This window comes from Ambystoma mexicanum, chromosome 5q, assembly GCF_040938575.1.
Source record: "Ambystoma mexicanum isolate Mex_15411 chromosome 5q, UKY_AmexF1_1, whole genome shotgun sequence".
Classification (NCBI taxonomy): domain Eukaryota; kingdom Metazoa; phylum Chordata; class Amphibia; order Caudata; family Ambystomatidae; genus Ambystoma; species Ambystoma mexicanum.
Genome location: NC_090933.1, coordinates 688,056,098 through 688,082,885, shown reverse-complemented (window position 1 = coordinate 688,082,885; position 26,788 = coordinate 688,056,098). Strand labels below are relative to the sequence as shown.

Genomic DNA, 26,788 nt, shown 5'->3' with positions numbered 1-26,788 from the left:
GGAGGGAAATGGGAAATGACAGATAGAGGCACATATAATGCCACTTCCAATACGGCAATTTCTTACAATGGGCTTCGCGACGATGCAAAGAAACTCCACAGACGCACTGATGTCATACAGACATGATAAATCAAATGACACGCAGGGTAAACTTAAAATCGGCACGCTGAATGTTAAGGGTCTTAATTCCCCCACCAAAAGATCACTGGTGACAAGAGAGTTCAGGAGGGCTGAACTAGACATCCTTTTCTTGCAAGAAACTCGATATAGCAGGGGAGAGGAGAGGAAGGTTCTCTATGCCAAGCTGGGATCGGAATATTGGGGCTCCGGCCCGTTGAAGAAGGCAGGAGTTGGCGTACTAATCAACAGAAAGATTCAATTTGAACTCTTAAAGTCGTGGACGGACGTCAGCGGTAGAGCACTAGCCCTGGTGGGCAGCATACAGGGCACGGTTGTAACCCTCGTGGCAATATACGCCCCCAATACAGGCCAAGACAGATTCCTGCAGAAGATAATACCTAAAATCATGTGCGAAGCAGAAGGCGAAGTAATTATCGGAGGCGATCTGAACACGTGGATGGACCCGGAACAGGATAGACAATCGGGCCGTTCCTCTACGCCCCCGCTCACCGGTCCCAGACGCCCATTAGCCGCAGACATGATGACCGCCTACAACCTCATCGACGCATGGAAACATGCCAACCCCAACCGAACTGGCTTTACCTTCTTCTCAGCGCCACATGCAACCTTCTCCAGAATAGACTATGTATACCTAACCGCTGACCTCATCGAGGCGATGATTGAAGCCGTCATAAACCCCGTCTCCTGGTCGGACCATGATATGGTCACGGTCACCCTCGACCAAATGGCCTTGCCGCGAAGAAGCTCCAAATGGCGCTGCAATGAAACCCTCTTCAAGGACCCCATCTTTCGAGAACTACTAGAGCAGGACATTACTCAATACTTTGCGATCAATAACACAGGGGAAACCTCTATGAACACAGTTTGGGAGGCAGGCAAGGCGACCTGGAGAGGACTACTTATCCGAGAAGGAGCAGCTAAAAAAAGAGAGAGACAACTAATAGAAAACAGGATCCGCAACGAAATCACACAACTGGACCACGCGGCACAGACGACCGATCAGGATAGACCACGAAAGATTAAAGAGGCCAGCGCCAAGAGAGAGGAATTAAGACAACTGGAGGCGGGAAGCATAGCGCGCAAGCTACAGCATCTGAAGCAGAAGCACTATGAACATGGGGACAAAGCAGGTGCCCTGCTTGCCGCAAGACTACGAGGCCAACGCCAAGAGAGGTGGGTGCCCACGATTCAAGCAAAGGAGACCTCTGACGAACCACTTTCTCCCAGCGTCCCTGAAGCTTTTGCCGACTTTTACGAAAAACTATATTCAGCACGCGCCCCCCTGCACACGGAAGTTGTAACTGAATACCTGGAGCGGGCACCCTTGCCTACCCTTCCAACGGATATTGCACTCACATTAGATGACCCCATAACGGCAGAGGAAATCGAAGAAGCTATCAAGAGGCTCCCAACGGGGAAAGCCCCCGGAAATGATGGATACACGGCAGGGTTCTTTAAAACCTTCAAGGATGCCCTCCTCCCATTCCTGGTTGCCCTATTCAACAACATCCTATCTTCCGGTGTGGCACTCGACTCCTTCTCCGAGGCGCTGATAACAGTCATCCCCAAGGAGGGTAGGGACCCAAAGTTGTGCGCCTCCTACCGCCCAATATCCCTATTAAACATTGACGCCAAAATCTACACAAGAACCCTGGCTGCAAGACTGGAGTCACACATGCCTGCAATAATCCACAACGATCAAGTAGGCTTCATTTTAGGCAGACAAGGAGCAGACTCCACCCGGAAAACCCTTCACCTAATCCACGAGGCCCAAACTTCACAGAGCAACCCAGCGCTACTTTCGATTGATGCAGAAAAGGCATTCGATAGAGTCGACTGGCTATTCCTCGAGGCCACATTGCAAAAGATAGGCCTAGGCCCCACACTCCGACGAGGGATCAAAGCAATTTATAAGTCTCCAAAAGCATCGGTCTCCGCAAATGCCCAATTCTCCCGATGGTTCCCCCTCAGCAGGGGTACAAGACAAGGTTGCCCTCTGTCGGCGATACTGTTCGCACTGTCCTTAGAACCTCTCGCTGTAATGCTACGAGCTGATCCTGCAGTGGAAGGAATTCAGGTGAACGGTAAAGAATATAAGTTAGCCTTGTACGCGGACGACATGCTGCTCCACCTGTCAAACCCAACGTCCTCTGTTCCGAGAGCGATCCAGCTAATAGAGGAGTACGGTGTACTATCGGGATTTAAAATCAACAAATCCAAATCTACTCTCTTTCCACTCCATGAACCATCGCCGGAACACCAGAGCGCCCTTGAGCATCTCGGGCTGATTGTCGGAGGCCCGACATTGAGATATCTGGGAATTAACCTAACGCGACACCTCGACGGCCTCTACGAAGCCAACTTTCCCCACCTCCTCGAGGCTCTCAAGACCGATCTCAAGAAATGGAAACCGCTAACAATATCTTGGATGGGACGCTTGAATGCGATCAAAATGGTGTCCCTCCCGCGGTTTCTCTACCCCTTTCAGGTACTGCCTATCACAGTTCCGGATCAATTCTTCAAGCAAGCCAGAAAGGCCATCCTACACTTTCTGTGGAACGGAAAGAAACCCAGAATCCCCTACGATGTCTTAATACTGCCGAAAGAGCAAGGAGGGGTTGGCCTACCGGACATAGAGCGCTATTATCAGGCCACACAGCTCAGGATCTTAATCCCACATCTGCGAGAAAGGAAAGACCTCCAATGGGTCCAACTAGACAACAACGTTCTACGCAATGTGACTTTGGCAGAGTGGTTATGGGTCCCCAGATCGAAGCTATCGAAGAAACTGCGCAACCACCCAATACTTGGAACGATGTGGAACATATGGAGGAAGGGGAGAGCAATGTTAGGAGTCACCACATGGCCCTCGCCACTGAGCCATCTTTGGTCCCCCGGAATTAGAGAAGAGATCCCGGAACATGCTAGATATCAATCCTGGTTTGATGCCGGCCTCGAAAGGGTCGGTCAGCTTTGGAGAAAGGGGAAATTCATTTCGATAACGGAACTAGAGGAGGCCCTCCAGATCCACCCGATACCAGTTTTCATGTACCTACGTCTGAAAGGCGTCATATCCAGAAAGGAATGGAAGGAGACCACGCAGAGAGAACTAACGCCCTTTGAAATGATCCTAGACACAACTACTACCTCCAAAGGCCTAATAGCAAGAATGTACAGAGCCCTAATCACCAAAGACAACGCACCTAATTATCGTCTCAAAGCAAGATGGGAACGAGACTTTGCCAGAGAGTTCGACCAGCAAGCCTGGAATAAAATATGTGAAACACCAGCCAAAATATCAATTGCGGCCCAGTACAAATTGCATGCCATAAAATTACTACATAGATGGCAATACGACCCACAAAGACTGTCCAAAATGTTCCAGACCTCCAGCCCTAGATGCTGGCGACATTGTGGGATGAACGCCGATTACTGGCACATGTGGTGGGCTTGCCCCAAAGTCCGCATTTACTGGCAGGAGGTCCTGGGATGGATCAAGCAGCTGGAAGGCATAAATAGGGAACTGTCACCCCTCCTGATCCTGTTTGGCCTCGAAGAAGAAGAGGACGAAATGACAAGAGTGAAAGGTCTGATATCTCCCCTCCTACTTGCAGCAAGAGCTGCCCTTGTGATAAAATGGAAAGCCCCTCGCCTGCCCAACAAAAAGGACTGGATACAGATTGCTACAAATATCTACAATATGGAGAAAATAACAGCCATATTACATGACAAAGCGGCGCGACAGGAGGAAGTCTGGCTCGATTTCGCCACAAAATACATCCCACGCTTGACCATGGAAGGATCGATCCACCAGGGAAACTGCCCCTGATCCAGGCTACCAACCATTGCAAACGGAAAGACCCACTGCTGGCAACCCTTGCGTGTCACAGACCACACAGGAGAACAATGCTCGTAAGAGGATCCAAGAGACGCGTCACGCAGCTCATTACGACCCAAAATGCCAATGCCCCGAAGGAAGTGGACATAAGGGACAGGGATAGGGAGGGATAGGGAGGGAGGGGGGGAGGGTTTTTTTTTTTTTCTCTTCTCTCTTCTTTATTTACTTTACTCTTTCTTCCTTTTGCTTTCTTCAGGAATAGAGAATGTTAATGTTGATAAATGTTGTTAAGGTGGAAGTGGAAAGTCTAACGAAGTCTCGCCCAATGCGCGATGTATACCCACCTGTATGCTCATATTTCTTGTTAAAAACCAATAAAAGCCAAATTTAAAAAAAAAAAAAAAATTACCTTGCCACACTAGGCCTCCCTAGGCTCCCGGAGGAGTAAACTGTCACTGGAGCAACCCATCACGGCAGAGGAGCTGACCGAGGCAATCAAGGGGCTCACGTCGGCAAAGCACCGGGCTCTGACGGTCTGAGCGCTGAATTTTATGAAGAAATTCGAGAGGAGTTGGTCCCAGTGCTACTAGATATGTGGGAGGAAGCCCTGGGGAAGCAAATTCTGCCCGCAACATTGCATGACGCCATAATCACTGTGTTGCCCAAACCCCGACGCCCGCCACAAGACATGTCATCCTATAGGCCCCTATCCTTAATGAACGTGGATGCAAAGATTTTTGCAAAGGTGCTAGCGAACGGGATGTTACCCATAACACCTACGCTGGTGCACGCAGATCAGAGTGGATTTATTCCCCGAAGGTCCACTGCCCTAAATTTGCGCAGGTTATTTGGTATAATGTCGCAAATAAACTCAAGTAAACTGGTGATCTCGGTGTCACTCGACGCCGGGAAAGCGTTTGACTCGGTTTCCTGGGAGTACCTCTTCCTGGTCCTTGAGGCGTTCGGCGTGGGCCCCTACTTCATCAGCTATGTTAGATTGCTTTATGCTGCCCCTGGTGCGAAAGTATGTACAAATAAAGCCATGTCTGGGTTGTTTGAACTGGGTAGAGGTACCAGACAGGGGTGTCCCTTTTCCCCCATCCTGTTTGCCCTTACAATAGAGCCCATGGCAGTGGCGGTTCGATTGAGACATATAAATAGGATTATCAAACTGAAAGGAGCCACCAAAATAATATCTTTGTATGCGGACGATACACTGCTATATTTGCGCGAACCAGACCAGAACATAGTCCCTATTATGGCAGGCATTAGTGAATTTGCAGAGTACTCTGGATACACAGTGAACACCTCCAAATCTGAAATGTTCCCGCTCACCCCCTCCACAAGGTGCCCCGCTCCGACGTGCGGCCTTAGATGGTCGGAGCGGCATATTAGATATCTGGGAGTACTGGTCTCCGGTAGTAGACAGACCTTATACACTGACAACCACGAGCAGGCGCTACAAACACTCAATACCAAGCTACAAGTTTGGAGGCACCTCCCAATCTCACTACACGGTAGAATTGCACTACTTGAAAATGATTGTTGTACCTATTCATATAAACATCCCCATATGGCCGGGAAGGGAATTCTTCTCCAGACTTCGATCCATGGCGGTGTCTTTTCTCTGGAGTGGAAAGGTGGCTAGGATAAGTTGGGAAAAAAATGACAGAACCATATGAAACAGGGGGAATAGCGGCCACAGACTTCGAGCTCTAGTACTTAGTGGCGCAGGTGCAATTTGCGAAATATTGGTATGACAATGAGGATACACCCCACACGTGGATAGAGGAATACACCACTATGCCCACAGATGTCAGATCAGTTATTTTTGACACAAGACACAAAGATTTGTGCAAATTTGACCCTGTGAGTTGCACCGTGAGAGCCTGAGGGACAATATATAAAAGACTGAACATCGAGAACCCATATAACCCCGAGATCCCACTATGGGACTATCCAAACATTCCTCCTACGTTCGACTCTGGCATACAGGAGGCCTCGGACCCTGGTAAAGAAATGAAGGTAGGAGATATGTATATTGATGGGAAATTTGCGACCCTTACTGTATTTACAAGAGGCATGGGAGGGGGCCCGCTCTGAACACTACAGTATTACAGAATACGATCTGCATATCAAGCTCATTGGCCGTCCTTTCCAGACGAACCCCCCACTCACCCATGCATACAACTTTCACTACACAAGGGGGGCTGCGAATCTCCAAGCTATACAAGTCAATACAGACTTGCATCCCTACGGCAAACCGAGTGAAAGAAAAATGGGAAATAGATATGAAAATACCGATACCTGATGACAAATGGGGGAGATATTGTGCGCTTACGAAGAAGGTGTCCCTCAATGCGGGCTTGCGCCTAATGCAATTTAAAATCCTTAATAGATTGCATCATAGTCCTGCTAAAATCGCTAAATTCACACCTGATGATTCAGGCGGCTGCCCCAAATGTGGGACCCCGCAGGCGGGATCCTATCATATGCATTGGGAATGCCCGGCCGTGGCACGGTTTTGGGAAATGGTGGCCTTAATGCTGGAGGATGTTACACAAATCCCCCCCACATCTGACTCCTCAAAAGTATTTGTTTGGAGATATTGGAAAATGCTCTGAAAAAACCAGAAGGCTGTTTAATGTGTTATTGCCAAAAAATGTATATTGCAGGCATGGAAAAGCCCCAACCCCCCCGAGCATGAACACTTTCCTGCGCGAATTGACTTATATTAACGAATGCGAGGAACAATACATTCTCACCCAGCCAAGCATGAGTCGACCAAAGGACATATGGGGTCCATTCAGGACGTATCTCTGCGAATTGCTTTTGGACAGTGAATCAGACATGTAAACTGTATACTATGTAACACTGATAACAATGCTATTGTGAGACAGATCATGTGAAATGTTGATTGAGTGCCGATGTACCGGTTGAGACCGTTAATAAAAAGATGTTTAAAAAAAAACAAAAAACGGGCCCGTAAGCCATATTGTTGCGAGTGCCCTCTCCCATATTTTCACCCCCAACAACACTAAGTGCGACCATGGCCCCCCCCCGGGGGCTTTCCAAGCCACACTAATTACTTCAAATAGTGGCGTGCCCCGATGGTCTGCAACATTTGTGTATCCGGCGTAGGATCTTCTGCTAGCCAGGCCACCACAAATTGCAGCTGCCCCGCTATGTAATAGAGCTCAAAGTTTGGGATCCTGATGCCTCCTTCCTCATATGGCCTATGCAGTGTTGCCAACCCTATCCTATTCCTCCCATTTAGCCACAGAAAATGTATACAAATACTGTCCATTGTCTTGAAAAAAAGTTTTTTTATGTAGAACGGGACATTGACAAAGAAGTCTGTGTGTGTCTGTGTGTGTCTGTCTGTGTCTGTCTGTGTCTGTCTGTGTGTCCGTGTCTGTGTGTCCGTGTGTGTCCAGCAACAGAGCCACATTGTCTTCTGGATATATAACAACGTATCATTAGCATATAGCGATATCAAATGTCTGGTCCCATCTATCTCCATACCTGCCTCTGTGTTCTGCCCTGAGGTACTGTGCTATGGGTTCCTTGGCAAGATTGTAAAGCAACGAGGATAGTGGACAGCCTTGTCTGGTTCCCTTTTCCAAGTCCCATTCTTCCAAAATGCTCCTGGCCGTTCTTACCCGTGCCATCGGTCTTGTATACACCAGTTGGACCCACTTAATTTACCCAAACCTACAGAGAGTCGCATAGAGCCAGTCCCATCTGACAGAGTCAAACGCCTTTACCGCGTCTAGCGTGACTATGGCTCCCAGGATGCCATACTGTCCATCACATGATGTAACCTCCTCAGATTACAGGCCATGCTACGGCCTGGCACATAACCAGTTTGATCCAGGTGTATCAGTGTGTGTATGACTCGCTTCAACTTATTTGCTAGTATAGACGTCAAAATCTTGTTATCCTGGTTAAGCATTGAGAAGAGGGGCCTATATGAACTGCACTCCATTGGGGGTTTGCAAGGTTTAAGAAGCGGTATAATAGTGGATTTCCCTCAAACTAAGGGGGGAGGGGAATGCCCGCCTCGTAAGCTTCCATGAAAGTGTTAAGTAAATGTGGGGCGTGTTCTGATGCACATGCCTTCTCGGCAGCCCATCTGATCCCGGGGCCTTCCCTGTCTGCAAAGCTGTGATCGTGCTTTGTATGTCTTCCAAGGTAATGGGCTCGTGATGCCCATCTCTCGCTTCCTGGCTTAGCCGCAGCAGTCCCAACACCTCTTCCAGGTAGTCCCCCGGGATCAGGGTCCCATCCTGATAGAGTTTTGTAGAACTCTTGAAAAGCCTTGTTCGCCTCGCATCCCCTAGATTTGTGCGTTCCCGAATGGATAGTGCCCTGTTTTCTTCTCTTTTATACAGCCATGCTAGCAGTCGGCCTGGTTTATCCCTGTGTCTCCATATATTTTGCGTAATTATGCTTACCCAGCCTCTCCCACCATTCCATGCATTTCTATTTAAGCTACATAACCCCTGCTGTCTCGCCTGGGGCCCTCCCCCGTGGCTGCTCTAAACTCCTTAGCTGTTCCTCTGCAGAAGCTAGTTCTTTACTGATTGTTGCCTGGTTGCCACATGACCTCGCCATTGCCAACCCTCTAATGACTACCTTTAACGCCTCCTAAAAGGTTCCTGCACTTGATACGCTCCCTGCGTTGTGTGTGACATAGTCTGCAATGCCGTCTTTTAGGCAATCCCGGAATGGGGATCTTTCAGGGATTCGCTTCTAAGTCTCCATGTCGGTATTGGGGCTCTTGGGGGCACATATTGCCACTATAGGCTGAGTGGGGCATGATCAGACAGCACCCTACCTTTGCATTGTGCACCAGTAATGAGGTGTGCCAACTCGCGTCCCACAAAGAATCTATCCCCGAGTAGTGTGAATAGTGTCTAGTATCCGGGTGAAGTACTCTCCAGGCATCCACTAGGGCAAATTAGTCCAAGAGCGTCTGTAATGTTCTGGCCGGCGGAGCTGGGTTAAAGTATTTAGAGTCAGATATATCTAAAGGTGGATTCATCGTACAATTAAAATCACCCCCCATATGATGTTGCCGTCCCTAAATGGGCCAAGCCGGTGGTATAGTGAACGGAAGAACGTAGCTGCGTTGTGGTTAGGAGCATATGTGTCGACCAGGCAACTTCAACATGCTCAAGGAGGCCCTGCACCATCACCATTCTACCCTTGTTGTCCGTTTTTACCTCAGTGACCTTAAAGGGCACGGCTGGTGCTACCCAAATCAGGAACCCTTTGGCATAGGCAGAGTACGGGGAACCAAATACTCGCCCCCTTCCTTTATTCGCTAACACTGATTATTTTTCAGCCGTAAAATGGGGTTCCTGCAACAAGGCAATAACCACTTTACTCCTTTTCAAATATGTAACGACCCTATTCCTTTTGACATAAGCATTTAGGCAACTCACATTCCAAGTAAGTACATTTACAGTCCCAACCATAAGCGCATGTTCCCGTCTATCAGGACATCTGCATCCATGTCTAAAGCTGCAGATGCTACCCCCTTCTCCACATGCGGTGATCCAGACAAAGTTACAATCCTACTTTTTCACCATACACTGCGTCCAGGCAAAACCCAATCCCCTATAACTCCCCAAACAACAATAACAGCCCAGCGTCCTTGTCCTTGCTCGGGCATATCCGCTTCTTGCATTTGCCCCCTGTAGGCTTACTGGTGGCTAGCACACAGTGGGTGGGCACAAAAACGAGTGCCCTTAATAAATGAAACTCGGAAGACGTGGCCACCCCAGCCATAGGTCTGGTCGGCCATTAATACCCCGCCATTTATATGAGGCTTCCATTCTTTGAAAGCTTAAATTCTACATGTCTCCTCCAAGTAGGAACCGTCCCCTTCACAGGGGCCCTTTTTCTTGTAGTCCTCAACAGACCCCAAAGGATGCAATGTCTTCAAGCAGAGCCAGCAGACCACCCGGCTGATCCCACAACCAGTCCTGACTTCCGTTACTTCAAGCTTCCTTTGTGCCTCTCACAATCCTCTGCTTTGTCTTCTCCATCGGGGACGGTCTTTTCCCTGTCCATCCATGCTTGTGCTTCTTCCGAAAGGTCAAAGAACAGGGCCCTGTTCTTGTGTAGGATTTTCAGGCGGGCAGGGTAGATCTGCATATATTTCAGGCCTGCCGCACAGAGCCTTGCCTTAGCTGCAAAGAATTGTGCTCTGTTCTTCTGCACCTGGAAGGTGTAGTCATAGTATACTGCCAGGTCGGCCGATGCTCTCTTCAGTATCCCCCTTGTCTGGAGAAGGCAAGTATTCTCTTGCTGTCCTTATAGATCAGGACATTTGCGATTATCTGTCTGAGGCGCCCCGGGAGGCGGGTTTCTGGACAGTGCTCTGTGAGCCCTCTCTATCGTGAAGCCCTGCGTGAGATTCCCGCGCCCAATTTCCTGTAGCAACATGTTCTCAATGTAAGAGGTAGGGTCCGTGCCTTACTCCCCTTCCGGTAGGCCTACTATGCGGATGTTTCGCTGGGCCCGTCCCTCTGCCTCCTCGACCCAGTTTTCCAGCAAGCTGACCTGCTGCTGAACATGGACGCTGGTGTGCGTCTCCCGGATCTCCTCCTTATTCTCCTTCACTTGCGTTTCCAACATAGTAGTGCGCTCTGCCAGGCTACACACACCCTGGCGCAGCAACCCAACATCCAACTGCACTGCTGCAATCTGTGTGGCTTTCAGATCTGCTGTGGCTTGCAACACTTGGTTATGTAATTCCATAGCCCCTGCCCCTTTTGCCAGTGCAATATCCGTGTTGCTCCCAGGTTTATAGTGAATAAGTCGAATTCCAAAAAGTCAAAGGCAAAAAGGTCTAAAAAAAAAAATTTCAAATGTTTTTTAACATTTTCTTTAATGGGGTTCCCCCCCAGCCCTCTGTTTATTTTTACTAGCTAAAGCCAAAAAAAATACAAATTAAAAAAACCACATTCCACGTTTTTTTTCGACATTTTTTTTTTCCCGACATTTTTGGATTCAACTTTTTGCATTCGACATTATGACTGGCTACCTTGCTCCCAGGAGCCTGCTGGGCAGCCCTGGTGTAACTGTCTAGTGTCGACTGACCCACCTTTGATTTGGCCAATTTGGGAGGCATCCAGTCTGCCTGCGTCTCAGGCCGCAAGTATTGATGGTGCCGGGCACTACCGTAGGTACCTTAGGCGCCTTTGCAACTGTTGCAGCCAGGGCATTCAGGCTGCACAAGCTTCATATGGGGATCTTTCATCTGGCAGATATCCATGTTGGGAGGGCTAGGGGGACTGTTGTTCCTGCACTCTCCCTTCTCCAGTACAGCAGCCCTCAGCTTGACCAATTGTCTCTTACTCCTTGTGCTTTGCACTTTCACCCCAGCAGCTCCTATGCCCTACAGTTTATGCTGCCTCAGTGACCGGGCCTGATGGGCATCAGTAAGGGTAGGTAAAGGCAAACACCCAGACTCCTCAGACTCTGATATGAGTTAATTTTGGGGCGAGGGATTATGTGTCCAGCGTCTTCTTGCCAAAATTACTCCCAGATCCCACCCCGGAGGCCTCCCACTTGTGAGGGCTAGCCGTGGCCCGCCTTCTGCTGTGTTAATCCAGCTCTTTATGATGCTCCATGGCCCCCTGGCTCTTCCTTTAATTCACCACCCAGTCCTGGTTCTTATTGTGGAGGCCACCGACTTCCTGCTTACTCGCAGGACGCCTGTTATGTGGAGGGGAAGGAGCTGGGTGATGCCCAGCCGACCAGCTCTTCCGTGGGCCGCTGGGCCCAGAGAATGTAGCTTGCAAATGTCATTGCTCACCCGGGCTCACCAACGTGGGTCCCTGCTCTCCTGACTGCATCTGTATGTTTAGCTTGATCAAAAGGGGGCCATGCTCGTCACTCACCTTCATTCTGCCTTCCTGACCGGATTCCTCCCACTGCCCTCGCTCTCATCAATGGGAGACCGCAGCTGCTTCTTCACTAAGCGCGCCTTCCCGACTGATCCCGCTGGTCACGTTGTGCTCCTCTTCTTCACGTATGCCTCACTTCTGAGTACCCCGCAGCCATCCCTCACTGGAGCACCTCCGTCCGATGGGTAGCTCGGGACCGTTCTAGCTTTCGCGAATAGGACGTCCTGTGGCAGCCTTTTTCTTCTGCACCTGGCATCTTCGGTTCGGGCACCTCTGGTGAGCTCTCCCTTGCAAGCCTTGCACACTGCGAACCGCCAAGGTTCTGTACTCCTCCTCTCTGCTGCGTGCTCCGACTCTGTTCCGCTACAGGTTCCCTGCTTTTCAGGCATGAACGCTGCGGATTAGAATGTTTTTCTTTCAGATCATGAAGGATCCGACGGGAGCAGCCAGTGGAGACAACCTACACCATGGCTGCAAGCTCACTCCTAGTACTCTTGATAGCTTATTGCAGCATGACTGCCAGAAGGTATGATAGGATATGAATGTGCCTTCTCCCTGTCTGCAGCGTAGGCAGTTAGGGCTGGTCGCTCTGTTCCAGCGAAACAGCGCAATTCTGGGGTAGCATATTCAGTGAAAAAGGTTCAGTTGTTTCAGGCGAAGTCTAGAGGATATTGCGATTTCACGTGGGTGCATCATAGCCAGTACCCAGTCTTCTGAATCAATGGGCCCCACATCCCTTTCCCATTTTGTCTTGAGGCTAGATAATTCTGAAGATGCGAATGCTGTGATTGCTTGATATAGTGTAGATGTGACCTTTGTAGTAATAGGTCCTAGGACAATGTTACGTTCTATTGGCGAGCAGTGTGGTGTGTCTGACGGGCATGGGAGATGTTTGGCTAGGGCATGAGTGATCTGCAGGAAGTGGTAGTGTTCTGTGTTTGGTAGGCCAAATTTGCGTCTCAGCTCTGGAAAGCGGGTAAGGGACCCCTCTGTGAGCAAGTCCTCTATTTTCCCGATGCCTGCTTCCACCCTTTCTGGCCGTATCAGCAATCTGTTCACTTCTGACAGGTTCCCATTCTTCCATAAGGGATGTGCCAGAATCAATTTGCCATCCCATCTGATATGTCTATGGGCGTCTTTCCATATATGTGTCATGTGGAGTGCGAGTGTGTGGCGGGGGCTTCCTACTCTTTGATACAAATTTGCAATTGGAGTCCTGCCTCTTAGCCCCATGAATTATGCCTGTATATGGGGTACGTCCTGGTCACTGTGTAATACATCATTGATAAACCGCCACCTGTGATGCCCAGTAGTAAGATTTGATGTGGGGTAGCCTGATTCCACCCTCCCAGATTGATAGTTGCAATGTGGCCAGGGCGATTCTTGGATGTCCACCTCCCCAGAGAAGGCCCCTAAGGATATTTTCGATCCTTTGGAATTCTGGGTCTGGGATCCGTATGGGTGTGTTTTGTATAATGTGGAGGAAGCGTGGTAGGGTGAGCATCTTAAGGAGGGCCGCCCTGCCCAACAGGGAGAGCAGGAGTGCTTTCCAGTGTCGGACAGCTAAAGCAAAGCGTTCTATAATCGGGTGTAGGTTGTGAGCGACACATCTAGAAAGGGCCACTTCGACTCTGATGCTCAAGTAGCGAAAGTGCTCTTGTTCAACTCAGTATGGGTGGTCCAGGGGGACTGCTGGTCATCCCCTGGATTGGGAAGAGTATGGATTTATCCCAATTCACTTGTAGGCCACTGAAGGTTCCATAGTCCTTTAGTGTTCGTGTAACTATTGGGCAGCAGCGGGATGGGCTACTTGGGTAGATTAATAGGTTGTCTGCGTATAGGGAAATTTTGTCTTCCCCACCCTCTGGCCAACGGAAGCCTGGCACGATGCCGCCTGGCAAAGCCAGGCGGCGAGAGGCTCCATGGCGATTGAGAATAGTATTGGGGATAGAGGGCAGCCCGGTCGTGTCCCTCTGCCCAGTGGAAAGGTTCTGGATGACCAGCCATTCACTCCGAGTTCCGTGAGCAGGGCTTGGTACAATAATTGGGCCTATTCCAAAAACCTTGCCCCGAAACCCATTTTTTAAATAATTTCCCAAGGGTCCTCCCAAATCAGAGTCGAACGCCTTCTCAAAGTCTATAGCTAACAGTGCCAGGGGTTCTCAAATGGCAGGGGCTTGTTCAATCGATAGGTGTAGTCTACGGATGTTCATGCGGGTTGACTTGTCCGGCATGAAGCCGCATTGATCTGGGTGGATAAAAAAGGAGATTACTGCCTGCAGTCTGTTTAAGAGTATTTTGGCGAGTATTTTGTTTTCGCCATTAAGTAGTGAGATTGGCCTATAGGTTTTACACAGTTCTGGGGATTTACCCGGTTTGGGAATTACTACTATGCTGGCTTTGCGCAGGTCATAAGGGAGAGTGCCATGTTCCTTACAGTGGTTAACCATTTTGTGTATGGGGTCTACTACCATTTCTCCCATTGTTTTTCCACGTCTCAATTGGAAACACGTTGGGGCCTGGTGTTTTCCCAGAGTGAAGTTGGGCAATGGCAGTTCCTACTTCATTTTCCGTTATACCAGTTTCTAGTTGTGCTTGCTGGGCCTCCGATAGGTTGGGGAGTATAATGTTGTCTAGTATTGTGTTTTGTACTAGCGCGAGTGGAGTGGCATAGTAATCTGTGACGGCCTCTGCAATCTCGCGATCTGTTTGCACCGTTGTCCACTGTTTCGTAGATGCGGGTATGCATCTCCCAGTGGGCTTGTTTGGCGTTGTCCATCGAGATATTGCAAAGTTTTGCCCTAACTGTCAAGAGGGCCCCATGATTCTCGGGCATACTTGCAAGCAGGTATTCCTTCTCTTGCTCATTGACCTCTTCCTCTGCCTCCGTTACACTCTGTCTTTGTGCATTTCTTTTTGCGGAGGTCCAGGTGAGCACCTCCCCCCGGAGTACTGCCTTATAGGCCTCCCACAGTGGGCCAGGGTTTTCTATTGTGCCCTCGTTGAGGTCAAAGTATTCTGTGGTGCAATTGTGGATGTGGTCTATAAAGTCTGGAAAGACCAGGTAATAGTTGTTTAGGCGCCACGAGGGAGTCGGTTTGCTGCAGTTCATGCAGATCTCAATTTTTAGTGGTGAGGGATCTGAGACCCCTCTGGTGAGGAGGTTCGCATTAGTTACCCTGTACGTGTCCTGTTTGGGGAGGAAGAAGTAGTCGAACCTTGATAGGGAGGCATGGGCCTCTGAGTGAAAGGAGTATCTCAGTTTCCATGGATGAAGCTCTCGCCAGACATCGCTCGAGCCCTGAGGCGAAGGTTAACAGTTGAGTTATGGTCTACGGTTCTTACCCCGTAAATGTTACCAGTCTAGATTTACGTCCATGATGTCATTAAAGTCTTCGCCAAGGATCCACAAGTCCGGTTGGTGGTTTGCTACCATGACCAGGATATCATTGAGTAAGTCTGCTGCAAGTGGAGGGGGGCGTACACCAATTGTCTTGCCCCATATCCTGCCCATCTGCATCACAAATCTACCTCTCTGGTCTTGGTTTACCAGCACTAATTCAAAGGGAAGGCATTTGTGTATTAATATTAGAACCCTTCTATATCCCATAGAGAAGCCTGCTTGTATTGCTGTCCGGTAGTTTGTTCTGCGGAAAAGGTTGCAAGATGTTCCTGCTAGGTGTTCCGTAAGAAGGGCAATATCGGGGGAGTGTCTGTTGAGGAATTGCATGAAAAGTCATCGCTTGATTCTGGCCCCTATTTCATTGACATTCCACGTAAGGAATTTTAGGTGCAGCGTTGGGATTGAGTTTGACAGCAGTGGAATATCTGATCAGTGATGGGGCTACGTGTACAGCAGTGCAAATAGTTATGTATGCAATTACTGGATGGAAATTAGTACGAACGAAAAGAAAAAAAAAACTTTGAGGTCCCTCCTTCTCATATTTTGCTACAACCCGGGGCATCTGTTGTCTAAATGTATGTATCCAGTGCGGTTTCCCACAACATTTGAGCCGGATTCCCCCAACCTGTAAACAACTGTGTCTATGGGAAACATAATAGGACTAAGAAAAACTCCCATTCCCACCTTGTACTCCCTCCACACCCCCATCTTCAAGCACCTGTCGCCCAAACCATGCACTCAACTAGTGCATAGCTAACATAATCACATTTCTGCAGTGGTGAGGCTGCATCCAATGGTCGCTGCTGCATATGATCAGTCCCATTTAAACTGTCTGTTCTGGTCGTAGGTCCTAAGTGCTCCTTCTTTGTCTGTTTGAGCGTTTTCCCTCTCAGCTGGAGTGAGTCGTTCCAGAGGCTGTGTTTCAGACTGGGCCGAGGATGGGCTGTGCTCTAGGTTCCGTCTTGGGTGCGCCTCTGGCGGGTGAAGTCCTGGCCCAGATAGGATTTGAGTTTCCAGCTATGTCCAAGCTTCTCGAGGGTGTGGAAGAGGTGTGTGACTCCCTCGTGGTGCACCTTAAGCTGTGCTGGGAAGAAAAGTGCATATTTCATGTTGAGCAAGTGTTGCTTTCTCTTCACGGAGTCGAACGACTGGCGTGCCTTTTGGACCGCTCTGGTGTAGTCCGGGAAGAAGCCGATATTGTAGCCATTATATGTAATGGGGCCAGTGGCCCGGGCCATCTGTAGCACTGCATTTCGGTCTCAGCAGTTTAGGAGTCTTGCAATGATCGACCGTGGTGATGCACCCAGGAGCGGGCGCCCCACTGGGATCCTATGTGCTCATTCAACTGAGAAACATTTTGACAGCTTCTCTGGAGCAAATAAATTGGTGAGCCATTGTTCAAGGAAGAGCTTAATGCAGGGTCCTCCTTCTTTCCGGGCATTCCAAGTATGCGCACGTGGTTTCGGTGTGCTCTCCCTTTACTGTCCTCTGCCCTGTTTTCAAGATGCATACATTTCTGGATGACTACTGATGATTGCTTTTCCAACTATTTGATTGCATCTTCTGAGTCTGAAATCCACTGCTCCGATTCGCCCACTCTTGAGGCCTGGTTCTTGAGGTCTTGTCACAAAATGGACACTTCTATTGAGAGGCTGTCTACCTTTTCTTCCATTGACAACCTGGATTCCCCAATGGCGGTCATAATGTCACAGAGAGAGATCTTGGCGTTCTGCGCGCCATCTACCCTAGTCGCCGTTTCCCGATTGCGGGTCGTGGCAAGTTGGGTACCTCCCATAGTGGATTGATCTATCGTGCTCTGTAATTCTGGCTTCTTGGCCTCATCCTTGACCATTTTGGGCTCTGCACTTACCTTTAGTAGTGGCCACTCCACCCCTCAAACCTGTTGTCTGCTCTTCCGCTCCTATGTTTCCTGAGGCGTGTGTGTGCCTGTCCAGGTTAGCACTGGGGTGAGAGCTAAAGTTGTGGCAGTGTCCCCTTTCAGCAGTGCCACCAGTTGCTGTCCCAGGCCCCCCTGTTAGTGGGCTACTTGTTAGGCTGGGGCAGAGTGGGATAATAGACAATTTGTCACGCATGGCCGGGTGACCTCAGATTATCCGTCCCACACAGTCCGTGCCCTGTGGTATCACACGGGAGCAGAAGTTTGCTCACCTTATGGCTTGGGGATGGGGGGGCACGTTCCTCGTTCCGTTGTCCTTTTTCGAGCAGCACAGGATAGGAGCTGTGCTGCGTTCTTCGCTGGGTCACCATTGTTCCTCAGAGGGGGGAGGAGCAGGTTAACTCCGGCTCCTCTTCCCACTACTTTGTGGGTAGCTTCTCCGTCCGCAGAGCAGGCACAGGTATGCAGGTCGTGTGTTGGCAGGTTTCAGCCCCCTCTGCCCAGCCTGCCTGGGAGAGCAATGCTGGTTCGTGCACCACTGGATGCGGCCCGTAGTGGCTGCTACTTTGCCAAGTCGGCACCCACAGCCCAATATGGCGACGACTCTAGAACCTGTCCCGATCGGAAGGTTTTTGCGGGTCTCGGCGTTCCCGATTTTAGCTCTGGTTGAGCCAGTTTATAGCCCCAATATTCCAACACCAGAGCCTGTGAAGAGCGAGCAATTTATATGTGGGGGAGCAGGATATTTGTTTTGGATTATGGCAGCCGCATAGGAGCAGAAGAGCTCATGGCCTTCCCAGAATGCTGCGCAACAGCATCCCTCTTCAGTAAACATTATTGCCTAGATTCTTTGCAGGTCCGGAGGCCACATTTGGAAAAGCTATACTACATAGTATCAATAATTAAGGGAATTCTCAGCACCCAGCTCCTTATTCTGACTGCTTTGGGAGTATATGAAAGATGCGCAATGTGTGCGAGGACACAATACATTTGAAGAACAAATTACTTACCCCTAGCAATGTTCTTTCTACTGGATGTTCCTCCCATGTATTCCTCATCGTCCCTTCTATCCATCTCCTCTTACTTGACAAGAATTTCCGTGATATTACACCTTCCTCTTTTGCAACGCAGGAAAGGTCAGTGACACAGGCAAAACATATATTGGAAAAACTAGAACTGAGGCAACGGTTGCCGCACGTGCTACTTATACCAGCGTCGACGTAGCAGCCGAGGACAGGATGGAGGCCGTTGAGGGCCACAATGCGGCACAGCGCCCGATATTTGGAAAAAACTTTCCGAAGCAAGCTGCAAGCATACTTGAGTATCAAAGATGAGAAAAACGTGGGAGGAACATCCAGTCGAACCTTACCACGGGTAAGTAATTTGTTCTTCTCTGTACATGACTGTCCACCTCGGCCATCTTCCTTTGCCTTCACCCTTCTCTTGCGCTCCTCTACCCTCCTTCTCAAGCTCCTCTGTCCCTCCAATGCCTTCCTTTCCCTCCTCTTCCAACTTTCTTGGTCTTTTCCTTCTTCAGTGTCTTTCTCTTCTCTTTTCTCCACCTTCCTGCTCTTTCTGTACGACCCCAAACTACTAAACTTTCTTCAACCTCGCACACCTTGATTTAACTCCAGTCCCTTTTATATTTGTCATGGCAATAATTGGGGCTCGAAAGACTGTGGTGGAGACATGTGGGATAATTTATTGGCTGTGCCACGTGATTGGATGAGGGCAGCATGTCCCCCAGGTGCCCTCCGTGTGTAGCTGCTAGTGTTAGTATTACCGATTTTGTGCTCTGCGAACCATCTTGAAATCAGGCGGCCTTGACATGGCATCTACCCGATTCAGCCATGACTTCCCCAGACTATTGTTTGTTCCTCTCGTATCCCCCGGACTGCTGACAGTGTCGTTTTGTGGTTTCTTCTAATTCAGTCTCTGAAGCAAAAGCAGGTGAGCCACACTTGCATCCTTTCTATCTCCAAGGCCGTGATTGAGATGATTTTCTAATCTCTGGCACCCTGAGCTGTTTGTATGTTTCACTACTAACATTTAGGGGGTTATGAGTGGCCCTAATATCGAGGTTAGGAATGGGGCAGATCCCCTAAGGCATCCTCTGTGTGCATTCTTCAAGTTTGGCATCACTTGGTTGGTGACCTTCCGTGGCCTCCAGGGTTCCTGTCACCCCACTTCCTGGCCTCACCAATGGGACTCTGTCCCACTGCCTATGAAAACATGCTGTTTCTTCTGAACAAAGTTACAGTTTAAAAGTTAAGATAAAGCACATGTGTCCTGTTTACTAGCCTTTAAAGATGTTCATTGGCCAGAGCTCCCAAGTTTCCTCATGCCATGCATGAGAACGTCATCCAGTCCTGTTTTGTTCTTGGAATTCTCTGGCTTGTAGTCGTACATTAAAAATAGGAACGGCAAAATTACATTTCACAGGATTCCAAGGAAAAGCAGGACTGGATGACGTGCTCATGCATTGCACGAGAAAACTCGGGCACTCTGATTGCCTATAGCATTTCGCTGCCTTTTTATACAAGTATACAAGTCTGATAGTTGCATGGCCTTTCTTCTATGCCACTGGAATGTGTTCTAACACTGTTTTATTTGTATTAAGAGACCAGCAGTGATTCTCAGTTAACAAGTGCAATTTTGTTGAAATGTGAAAGTAATGTGTATTAACTTCTGAAGTTGAATATTGTGTGTTGATTACGCAGTTTAGTCACACTGCCAGGACACTGGCAGAGCTGAAGCTAACCACCCTAAAAAAAGAGTTTATTGCTTGTAAAGCGGAAAATCAAGAAAATCGAGCAAGCCACAAATTGGTGTATAATGTTGGTTATGTATGTGCAGCAATTATCATTTTTATAATGCATTTATTGGATACACTAGCTGGGGTACCCGACTTTTCTGATGTCCTGATCGAGTGGTGTCTCATGTGTCCTGGAGGATGTTGCCCTTGTCCTCTTGTCGGCAAGTCTTGCTTCAGTTTGCTCTGGTGTCTCATGTGTCCTGGAGGATGTTGCTCTTGTGCTCTTGTCCTCTTGTCGGCAAGTCTTGCTTCGGTTTGCTTTGGTGTCACATGTGCCCTGGAGGATGTTGCTCTTTTCCTCATGTCAGCAAGTCTTCCGTCAGTTTGCTCTGGCATCTCATTTGCACTGGAGAAATGTGCTCTTGTCAAGTCGTGCTGCTGTTTGTTGGGTTTCAGAAGCTCTTGATATTGATTTTCGATTTTCTAAGTGATGTTTGTTTTTTGTGCGCCATATTTCAGTAACTCAATGGCTTCAGCACATTTGAGAAAATTGCCAAGAAATATTGATTGTAATCTCTTCTCGTGAATGAACTTAAGTAAACTGTAACCTTGCCATTTCCCAAATTTGGAGTGGCGTGATAAAAAAGTTCACTTTTAAAAATGCTTTAATAAACACATTCAAACTGTATACAGTACTAATACATTTCAAAGGAATAACCAACACATTGAACATTTTGCTTAAGACACTTTTCCAAATGTTGCCTCCTTCTAGTACCTACTGTAGTGAATCGGATGAGCATTAGTAAATGAGGGTATGTATGGAGTGAATTTTTGCATCCAAACATAGACTATAATCTTCCCCCAGACAAATGAGGAATCCATGTAAAATTTGGTAGAAGTGGGTTCAACGGTGTGGATTTGTATAGCCGGACAAACATATACACACACACAAACCTACATTCCGCTTTATATATAAAGATTACACTGAAATGAACTAAAAGACTTTCTTGGTTCTATTTTTGAAATCTTGTGTTTCTTCGGAGTAACAGAGGAAGACTAGAGTAGGGCAAGGTGTAGAAAATTGCCACTCCATTGAAAGTGCATAAATGGGGGGGGGTCTGAGATTAAAGAGGGGGTCACTAAATGTGTGCCTGTGTCTGTCTATATATGTGTGTGTATGTATATTCAGAGAAAAAAACCTTAGTTGAAGCACCATTAAGGTGAAACTATCTGATACAACAAAACCCTTGAAATTCATTAAACTGACGTTAAGGTGCCGATTTAATGCAACAAAACCCCTGAAATATGCCAGCTCAACTGAGGCCCCCACCTTGCATAGCCCCCAAGCACACTGATGACATTACGGATGACATGTCAGATGCCATCAGTGATGACATCAAATGAGAAATCAGTTAGGACAGCACCCATGATATCCTCCGTTACCTTTCTGGCAAGTGTACCAGCCAATGGGAAACATTTTTGACTGCACTTGAAGATATATCACAGGTTAAATGCACCCAGTCTTTATGAAAGGTCCGAAAATATTTGTCAAGCATTGTAAATAATGGTTGGGGATTATGGAAAAATGGTCTAGCACATAGCAAACTGCAATTCGGATTCAATACATCAGGAGTCTGCAAGCTTTGATTTTTAGAGGTTTTACATTACAACTTCAACTGGATATACCCAGCATAGGTAATGGTGAGAGATCATGGGAGTCGTAGTCCAAAACTTGTAGCGGAATGCCGGCTACAAACCCCGGCACTAAAGCGACTACAACTTTTGTCTGTTCAGTTAGTAACGCTGGACCTCATAACCATGTTTCCTCACAGCATGAAAGTGTTTTTAATATTATTGACCGTTGCAGGCCACCTGCCCTAACCTTTACCATTTGGCATGGTCATGGCCTACCTTTAGATTTTTTTTAAACTGCCAGTAAGTAGTCTGATATATGAAGATATACTGATTTCTGAAACTGTTCCTTCTCATGTATGTTGTATTCTTTGTTGGTCTGGTGCAAAGTCATAATTGTACTACCCAAATGTCTTATTTGCCTATGAGAATATGTTTAGAACAGTGACAAAGGTACAAGAGTATTTTATCACAGTAAATGCTTCGTCAATAGAGAGCAACTCTAGTGTGCAAGTATACAATGGTTGTAAATGGAAAGTATTTTTAGATGCAAACTCACTCAGGTTTTGACTTTCAATCCACCTTTTTATGCAGCAACCCTCTTTTCAAATATTGAATCTCTTACTTGCACACGTGATCTGCTGCACCACTGATGTCATTGATGATGCCAAAAGTTATGCAATTTGTGATGTCATCAGCGTGCTTAGGGGCTGCACAATGGGGACCTAGGTTAAGGTGGTATAGCTGCCAACACCTGCCGAATTTCAGGGGTTTTATTGTATTAAATCAGCACCTCAACGTCACTTTAACTAAAGTTTTTTCAATGAATTTCCAGGGTTTTATTGCATTTAACTTATTCACCTTAACTGTCCCTTAACTACATTTTTTACACTGAATTTCAAGGGTTGGGTTTTGCTATACCACCCACAACCTGTAATTCTGTCTTTTTTTTCTGATAACATAACTGATGTCATATCATTTGTTATCAATATCTGTTCTTGAGCTACACAACATCGGGTTTATCAATTATTTCATCTTTTTTTGTGTCCACTAGATAACGGATTAGTAATGGTGTACTGTGACGAGACGGGGTAGCGGAGGACTGTGAAGAGGCAGAGTGAATTGGTGGTAGTGGGGGACTGTGATGAATAGTGAGATGGTCATAGTGGGGGGACTGTGACTACGAGTGACGTAGTGGTAGTGCAGAACTTTGACGAGGAGAAGTGACGTGGTGGTAGTAGGGGGACTGCGTTCTTACTGATTTTGTTTGTAGGCTGTATCTTATTTTGTATGACTCGCATGTCACAAATGTATTCTATGAACATTTTTGTATTGCTACGGTTTTATGAATTGTTTTCACATATTCAAAATAAACTAAATAGCATTCAATTAGTAGAGGATTGTGAGGAGGAAGAGTGATATGGTGGACTGTGACGAGGATGCGGGATGTGTGGGGGTAAAGGTAACTTTACCATTGTGTACCAGAAAAAGGAGGAGGAATGCAGGAGTTCAGGTAGGATTACTAATTTAGGTAGCGGGAGGAGGACGTAGGATGTGTGGGCGTATAGGTAAGATTACTTTTCAGTACTGCGACAAGAATGAGGGTTGTAAGTGTTACTGTAGGATTACCAATTAGGCACTGTGACGAAGGAGAGAGGTGTGATCATCTAGATATCTTCCCTGCTGACGTCAGAAGTGAATCGAGAACTTGACTGCTAAATCACGTGAAAAGCTTGTCCTATGAAAACGAAGAAAAAGGTAAACCTGACTCTGCTTTCATCGTGTCTCGGTGTCTCGGTGACACACTTTGTTTCACATCTAATTAAACAAATAAAAGCTTTTACAGCAAACCAAGCACCCCAAAAACACTAATAGCCCCAATAACACACATTTTAAGTTAATTTAGGAAGCAAGCCCTGTATTTCTTTTATATTAAAAAAAACAGATTGCTTGCTTCCTAGATTAACCTACAATACTACTCTTCCACTAACTAGTAATCATAGTGATTGCCACATCCCAATGTATAATAGTTTGGAAGTATTCGATTCACATAATGGCGGGTTTTCAGAAATGGAAAAACCTTGGCACCAGCAATACATCATAGGAGATATAGCTAACATTTGGGGTACAGAAGCACCCCATCCTAAAACAAATTAAAAAACAACTGGATGGATTTACGCAAAACCAACAAAGGATTTCCTTTCAGTGCTTTGTGCGCAACTTGTTCCTTATTTGGCGCCTATCCATCCAGCGGTTGGGGCTGTGCGGTTGTGCAACAATTTTCAATTTTCCCTATTGAAACATAACACAGATTTGCACTAAATGTTCAATTTCTTGGGGGTGCCATATTACAAATGTGCTGATCGGTCTTACGGCTCAAAAGTTATTAGCCGTAGAATTTTTGAATTTCCTATGGATGGTAGGTTTCCCCTTAATTCAGTGAACAGACTTTTGTTAAGCAATAGTTAAGGTGATCAGATTGAATGCAACAGAATTCTTGAAATTCAACATATGTGGGAAGTGATGACCATCGTAACCTGGTGCCCCCCTGTAGATGTTTCTCATGATGTAATTGTGTATGTCATTGTGAATCCATTCTGATATATTTTGTATGTTCTATTGGGCATTGTAACAGGGGTACTCAGAGTTAGGATGGTCAACACTTCCCACATACACTGAATTTCGAGTTTTGTCACTGAATTTGATTTTCTATACTATAGTTTTTTTCGTGGCCCACTAGCTATGGCCTTTGGGCATGGCCTGTGGCCATGGCATGCCCCCTGTCAAGCAGATATCTCTTCAGGTGTAAAATATTTTTTTCCACTCCCTCTTCCTGTGATTATTTCCCAGAAATAATTTCGGAAAATACTTATTCCTCTGACAGCGTAGCAGTGTGCCTATTGCTGCATCATCATGTACAAATGCTCCAAAAGTCTTCCCCATCCACAGACACCATGTGTCCCCATGTGTCCCCCACCTCTCTTGATCCCCCCACTCCATTCAATTGCTTTTTCCCCTCCTTGAACCGCTTGCATTACCCTATCACACTTTGGTTCGTGTGACACCGTTTTTTCCGATTGCATCTTGCAGCATTTCCGTGGTAATCTTGTGAGATTTTGTCGATAAACCGAACATTTTCTACACATACCTGGCTCCTGAGCCGCCCACCACCAAAATCACATGATGCTCTCTTTTCCCCTCCCCACCTCTAGCCAGATGTGATTGCATTCTTTTTCCTCCTCCAAATAGCATGTGCAAACTTTTATTTTTAGCATCCTCGCAGGAATCTCTTGCATCGACCAAAAGATAAAAATGCAGCTTTTCATTTCTGAAAAGCCTCTCTGCTGCAAAGCACCTTGGGAGATGAGTTTTAGGGAGCAGGGAGCTACTGTACAGATATACCCCAAAACAGCTAAAGAAATAGCTGCAACGCTTTGTGCCCAAGTTCATTCTTATTTGGTACAAATCTGTCCAGCGGTTTTTGCATTAGTCGTCCAATCAATGCACTTTTTCTCTATGGGAAAATGAATGGGGCTGCCGTTGCCCTATAAAATATTTATACATATCCTAATTAGTTAAATCCACATACTAAGATCAAATATTGCATATGTATTAGCTTGGTAATTTGCAAGGTTCCTCCTATCAGAGTATGGGCATCATCACGAGATTGGGCCTAAGCCCTTAAATGCGGCGGTAACGCTATTACCGCCACATTTAAGGGAGGGCCTCATCTCGAGTTTGGCCATAACTGGACTCATTCACCTCCAGCTAAGAGTTGGAGGTGAATGCGCAGGCGAAGAGGGCATTTTCGGTGCTAGTAGCGCCCCCCAGGCCAATGGACCCAATGGGGAATTACAGCTATGCCGCTACTCGTGATCGTCGCAAATTGCGCCGGACCATGTGGTGGTAACGCTAATTGCGTTGGCGGTATCCCAGCGCAATTAGCGCTGGGATACCGCCAACCTCCTGATGAGGACTAATATCTGTTAGTAATGTGTGTTGATGTACTCCGAATTCAGGTATTTTTTAAAAGGTTATTGAATTATATTTCCGGTTCTATCAATAATTGCATTATTTTTTGCCGACCTACACTTTCATCAAATTGGTTTTTAGTGATGTTTCTACTTTTCCCACCACAAAATGCGAGGCAAGAACCCCCCCCGCCTTCCCCCTTACAGCCCCATCCCCAACCCTGTATATACCTTACCATCTACATTTTGCAGCAACAGAAATGTGGTAAAAATGCATTTTGCGCAAGTGTCGGCGGGCAAAAGTGCGCTAGATCATATTTCTTTGTTTTGATTTATCTCTAAATGCGTTATCCTAAATGTCAAATACCTTTTATCGTTCATCTGAATGTCGCTAATAAAGACTTGTCACATTATGAAAACATTTCTTTCCTATATAAAATGTCTGTGAATTTATGATCTGATACTGAACACACGTGATATCTGCTTTTTTCCCTTGCAGCTTGAAAGAGATGCTTATGTCCAGGCTCTAGCGAGATTTACGTTGCTGACAGTGAGCTCTGGTATAACTGAAATGAAGCAGAAGAATATTGACACCATTAAAACTCTCATAACGGTGGCTCATACTGATGGGAACTACCTGGGACCTTCATGGCACGAGGTACAAAAACATTTCTTTATTATAAAGAGGATTAGAAATTGAGATGGAGAGGAATGTTACCTCTTCCGATATTGAAGCAGCAGTTTTACTCACAACTCTGACCATAGACACAATAGTAAGACAACAGTGAGATACTTCAACTATTTTAAAAAGCACTGGTCATATAAACTTTTTGAAGAGTGGCTGTTTTTTTTATTTTCTATAGTTGCCTGTATGCCAAAAATCAGAACGATTGCTAGGTCAGTTCTTATGACACTAGTAGTTAGTTTCTGGCCTTACTAACGGTGTGTCTATTACCTTCATGAATGTCCTTTCTTCCAGCGGTTACTTAATGCTTGGAAATAACTTATAGCACATTATTCTGATGCATTTCTTCTGCAAATTGTCTTAATGATCACTGCAAGTACTGTAATTATGTGCATGTCTTATAGTGACTGGGGTATTCTGCAGTGTTTTAAAGCCTTTATCATAATTATTTCTAAACATATTATTGATCTTGTATCTACCCTTCAGTTTTTCTTTCTAACTCCTAGTCATGCTTCTAAAATCGAATGTGGATAATGATTTCCTT

At 46.9% G+C, this 26,788-nt stretch overlaps 1 protein-coding gene across 1 annotated transcript in view; it reads left to right on the top strand.

Moving 5' to 3' along the window:
* The window catches only part of ARFGEF1 (ARF guanine nucleotide exchange factor 1), a 1,973,034-nt gene that overhangs the window by 1,183,687 nt on the left and 762,559 nt on the right, over positions 1-26,788 (top strand). The window contains exon 21 of the mRNA XM_069621149.1: positions 26,059-26,217. Coding sequence (XP_069477250.1) covers positions 26,059-26,217 — 159 coding nt within the window. The remainder of the gene's footprint in view (positions 1-26,058; positions 26,218-26,788) is intronic.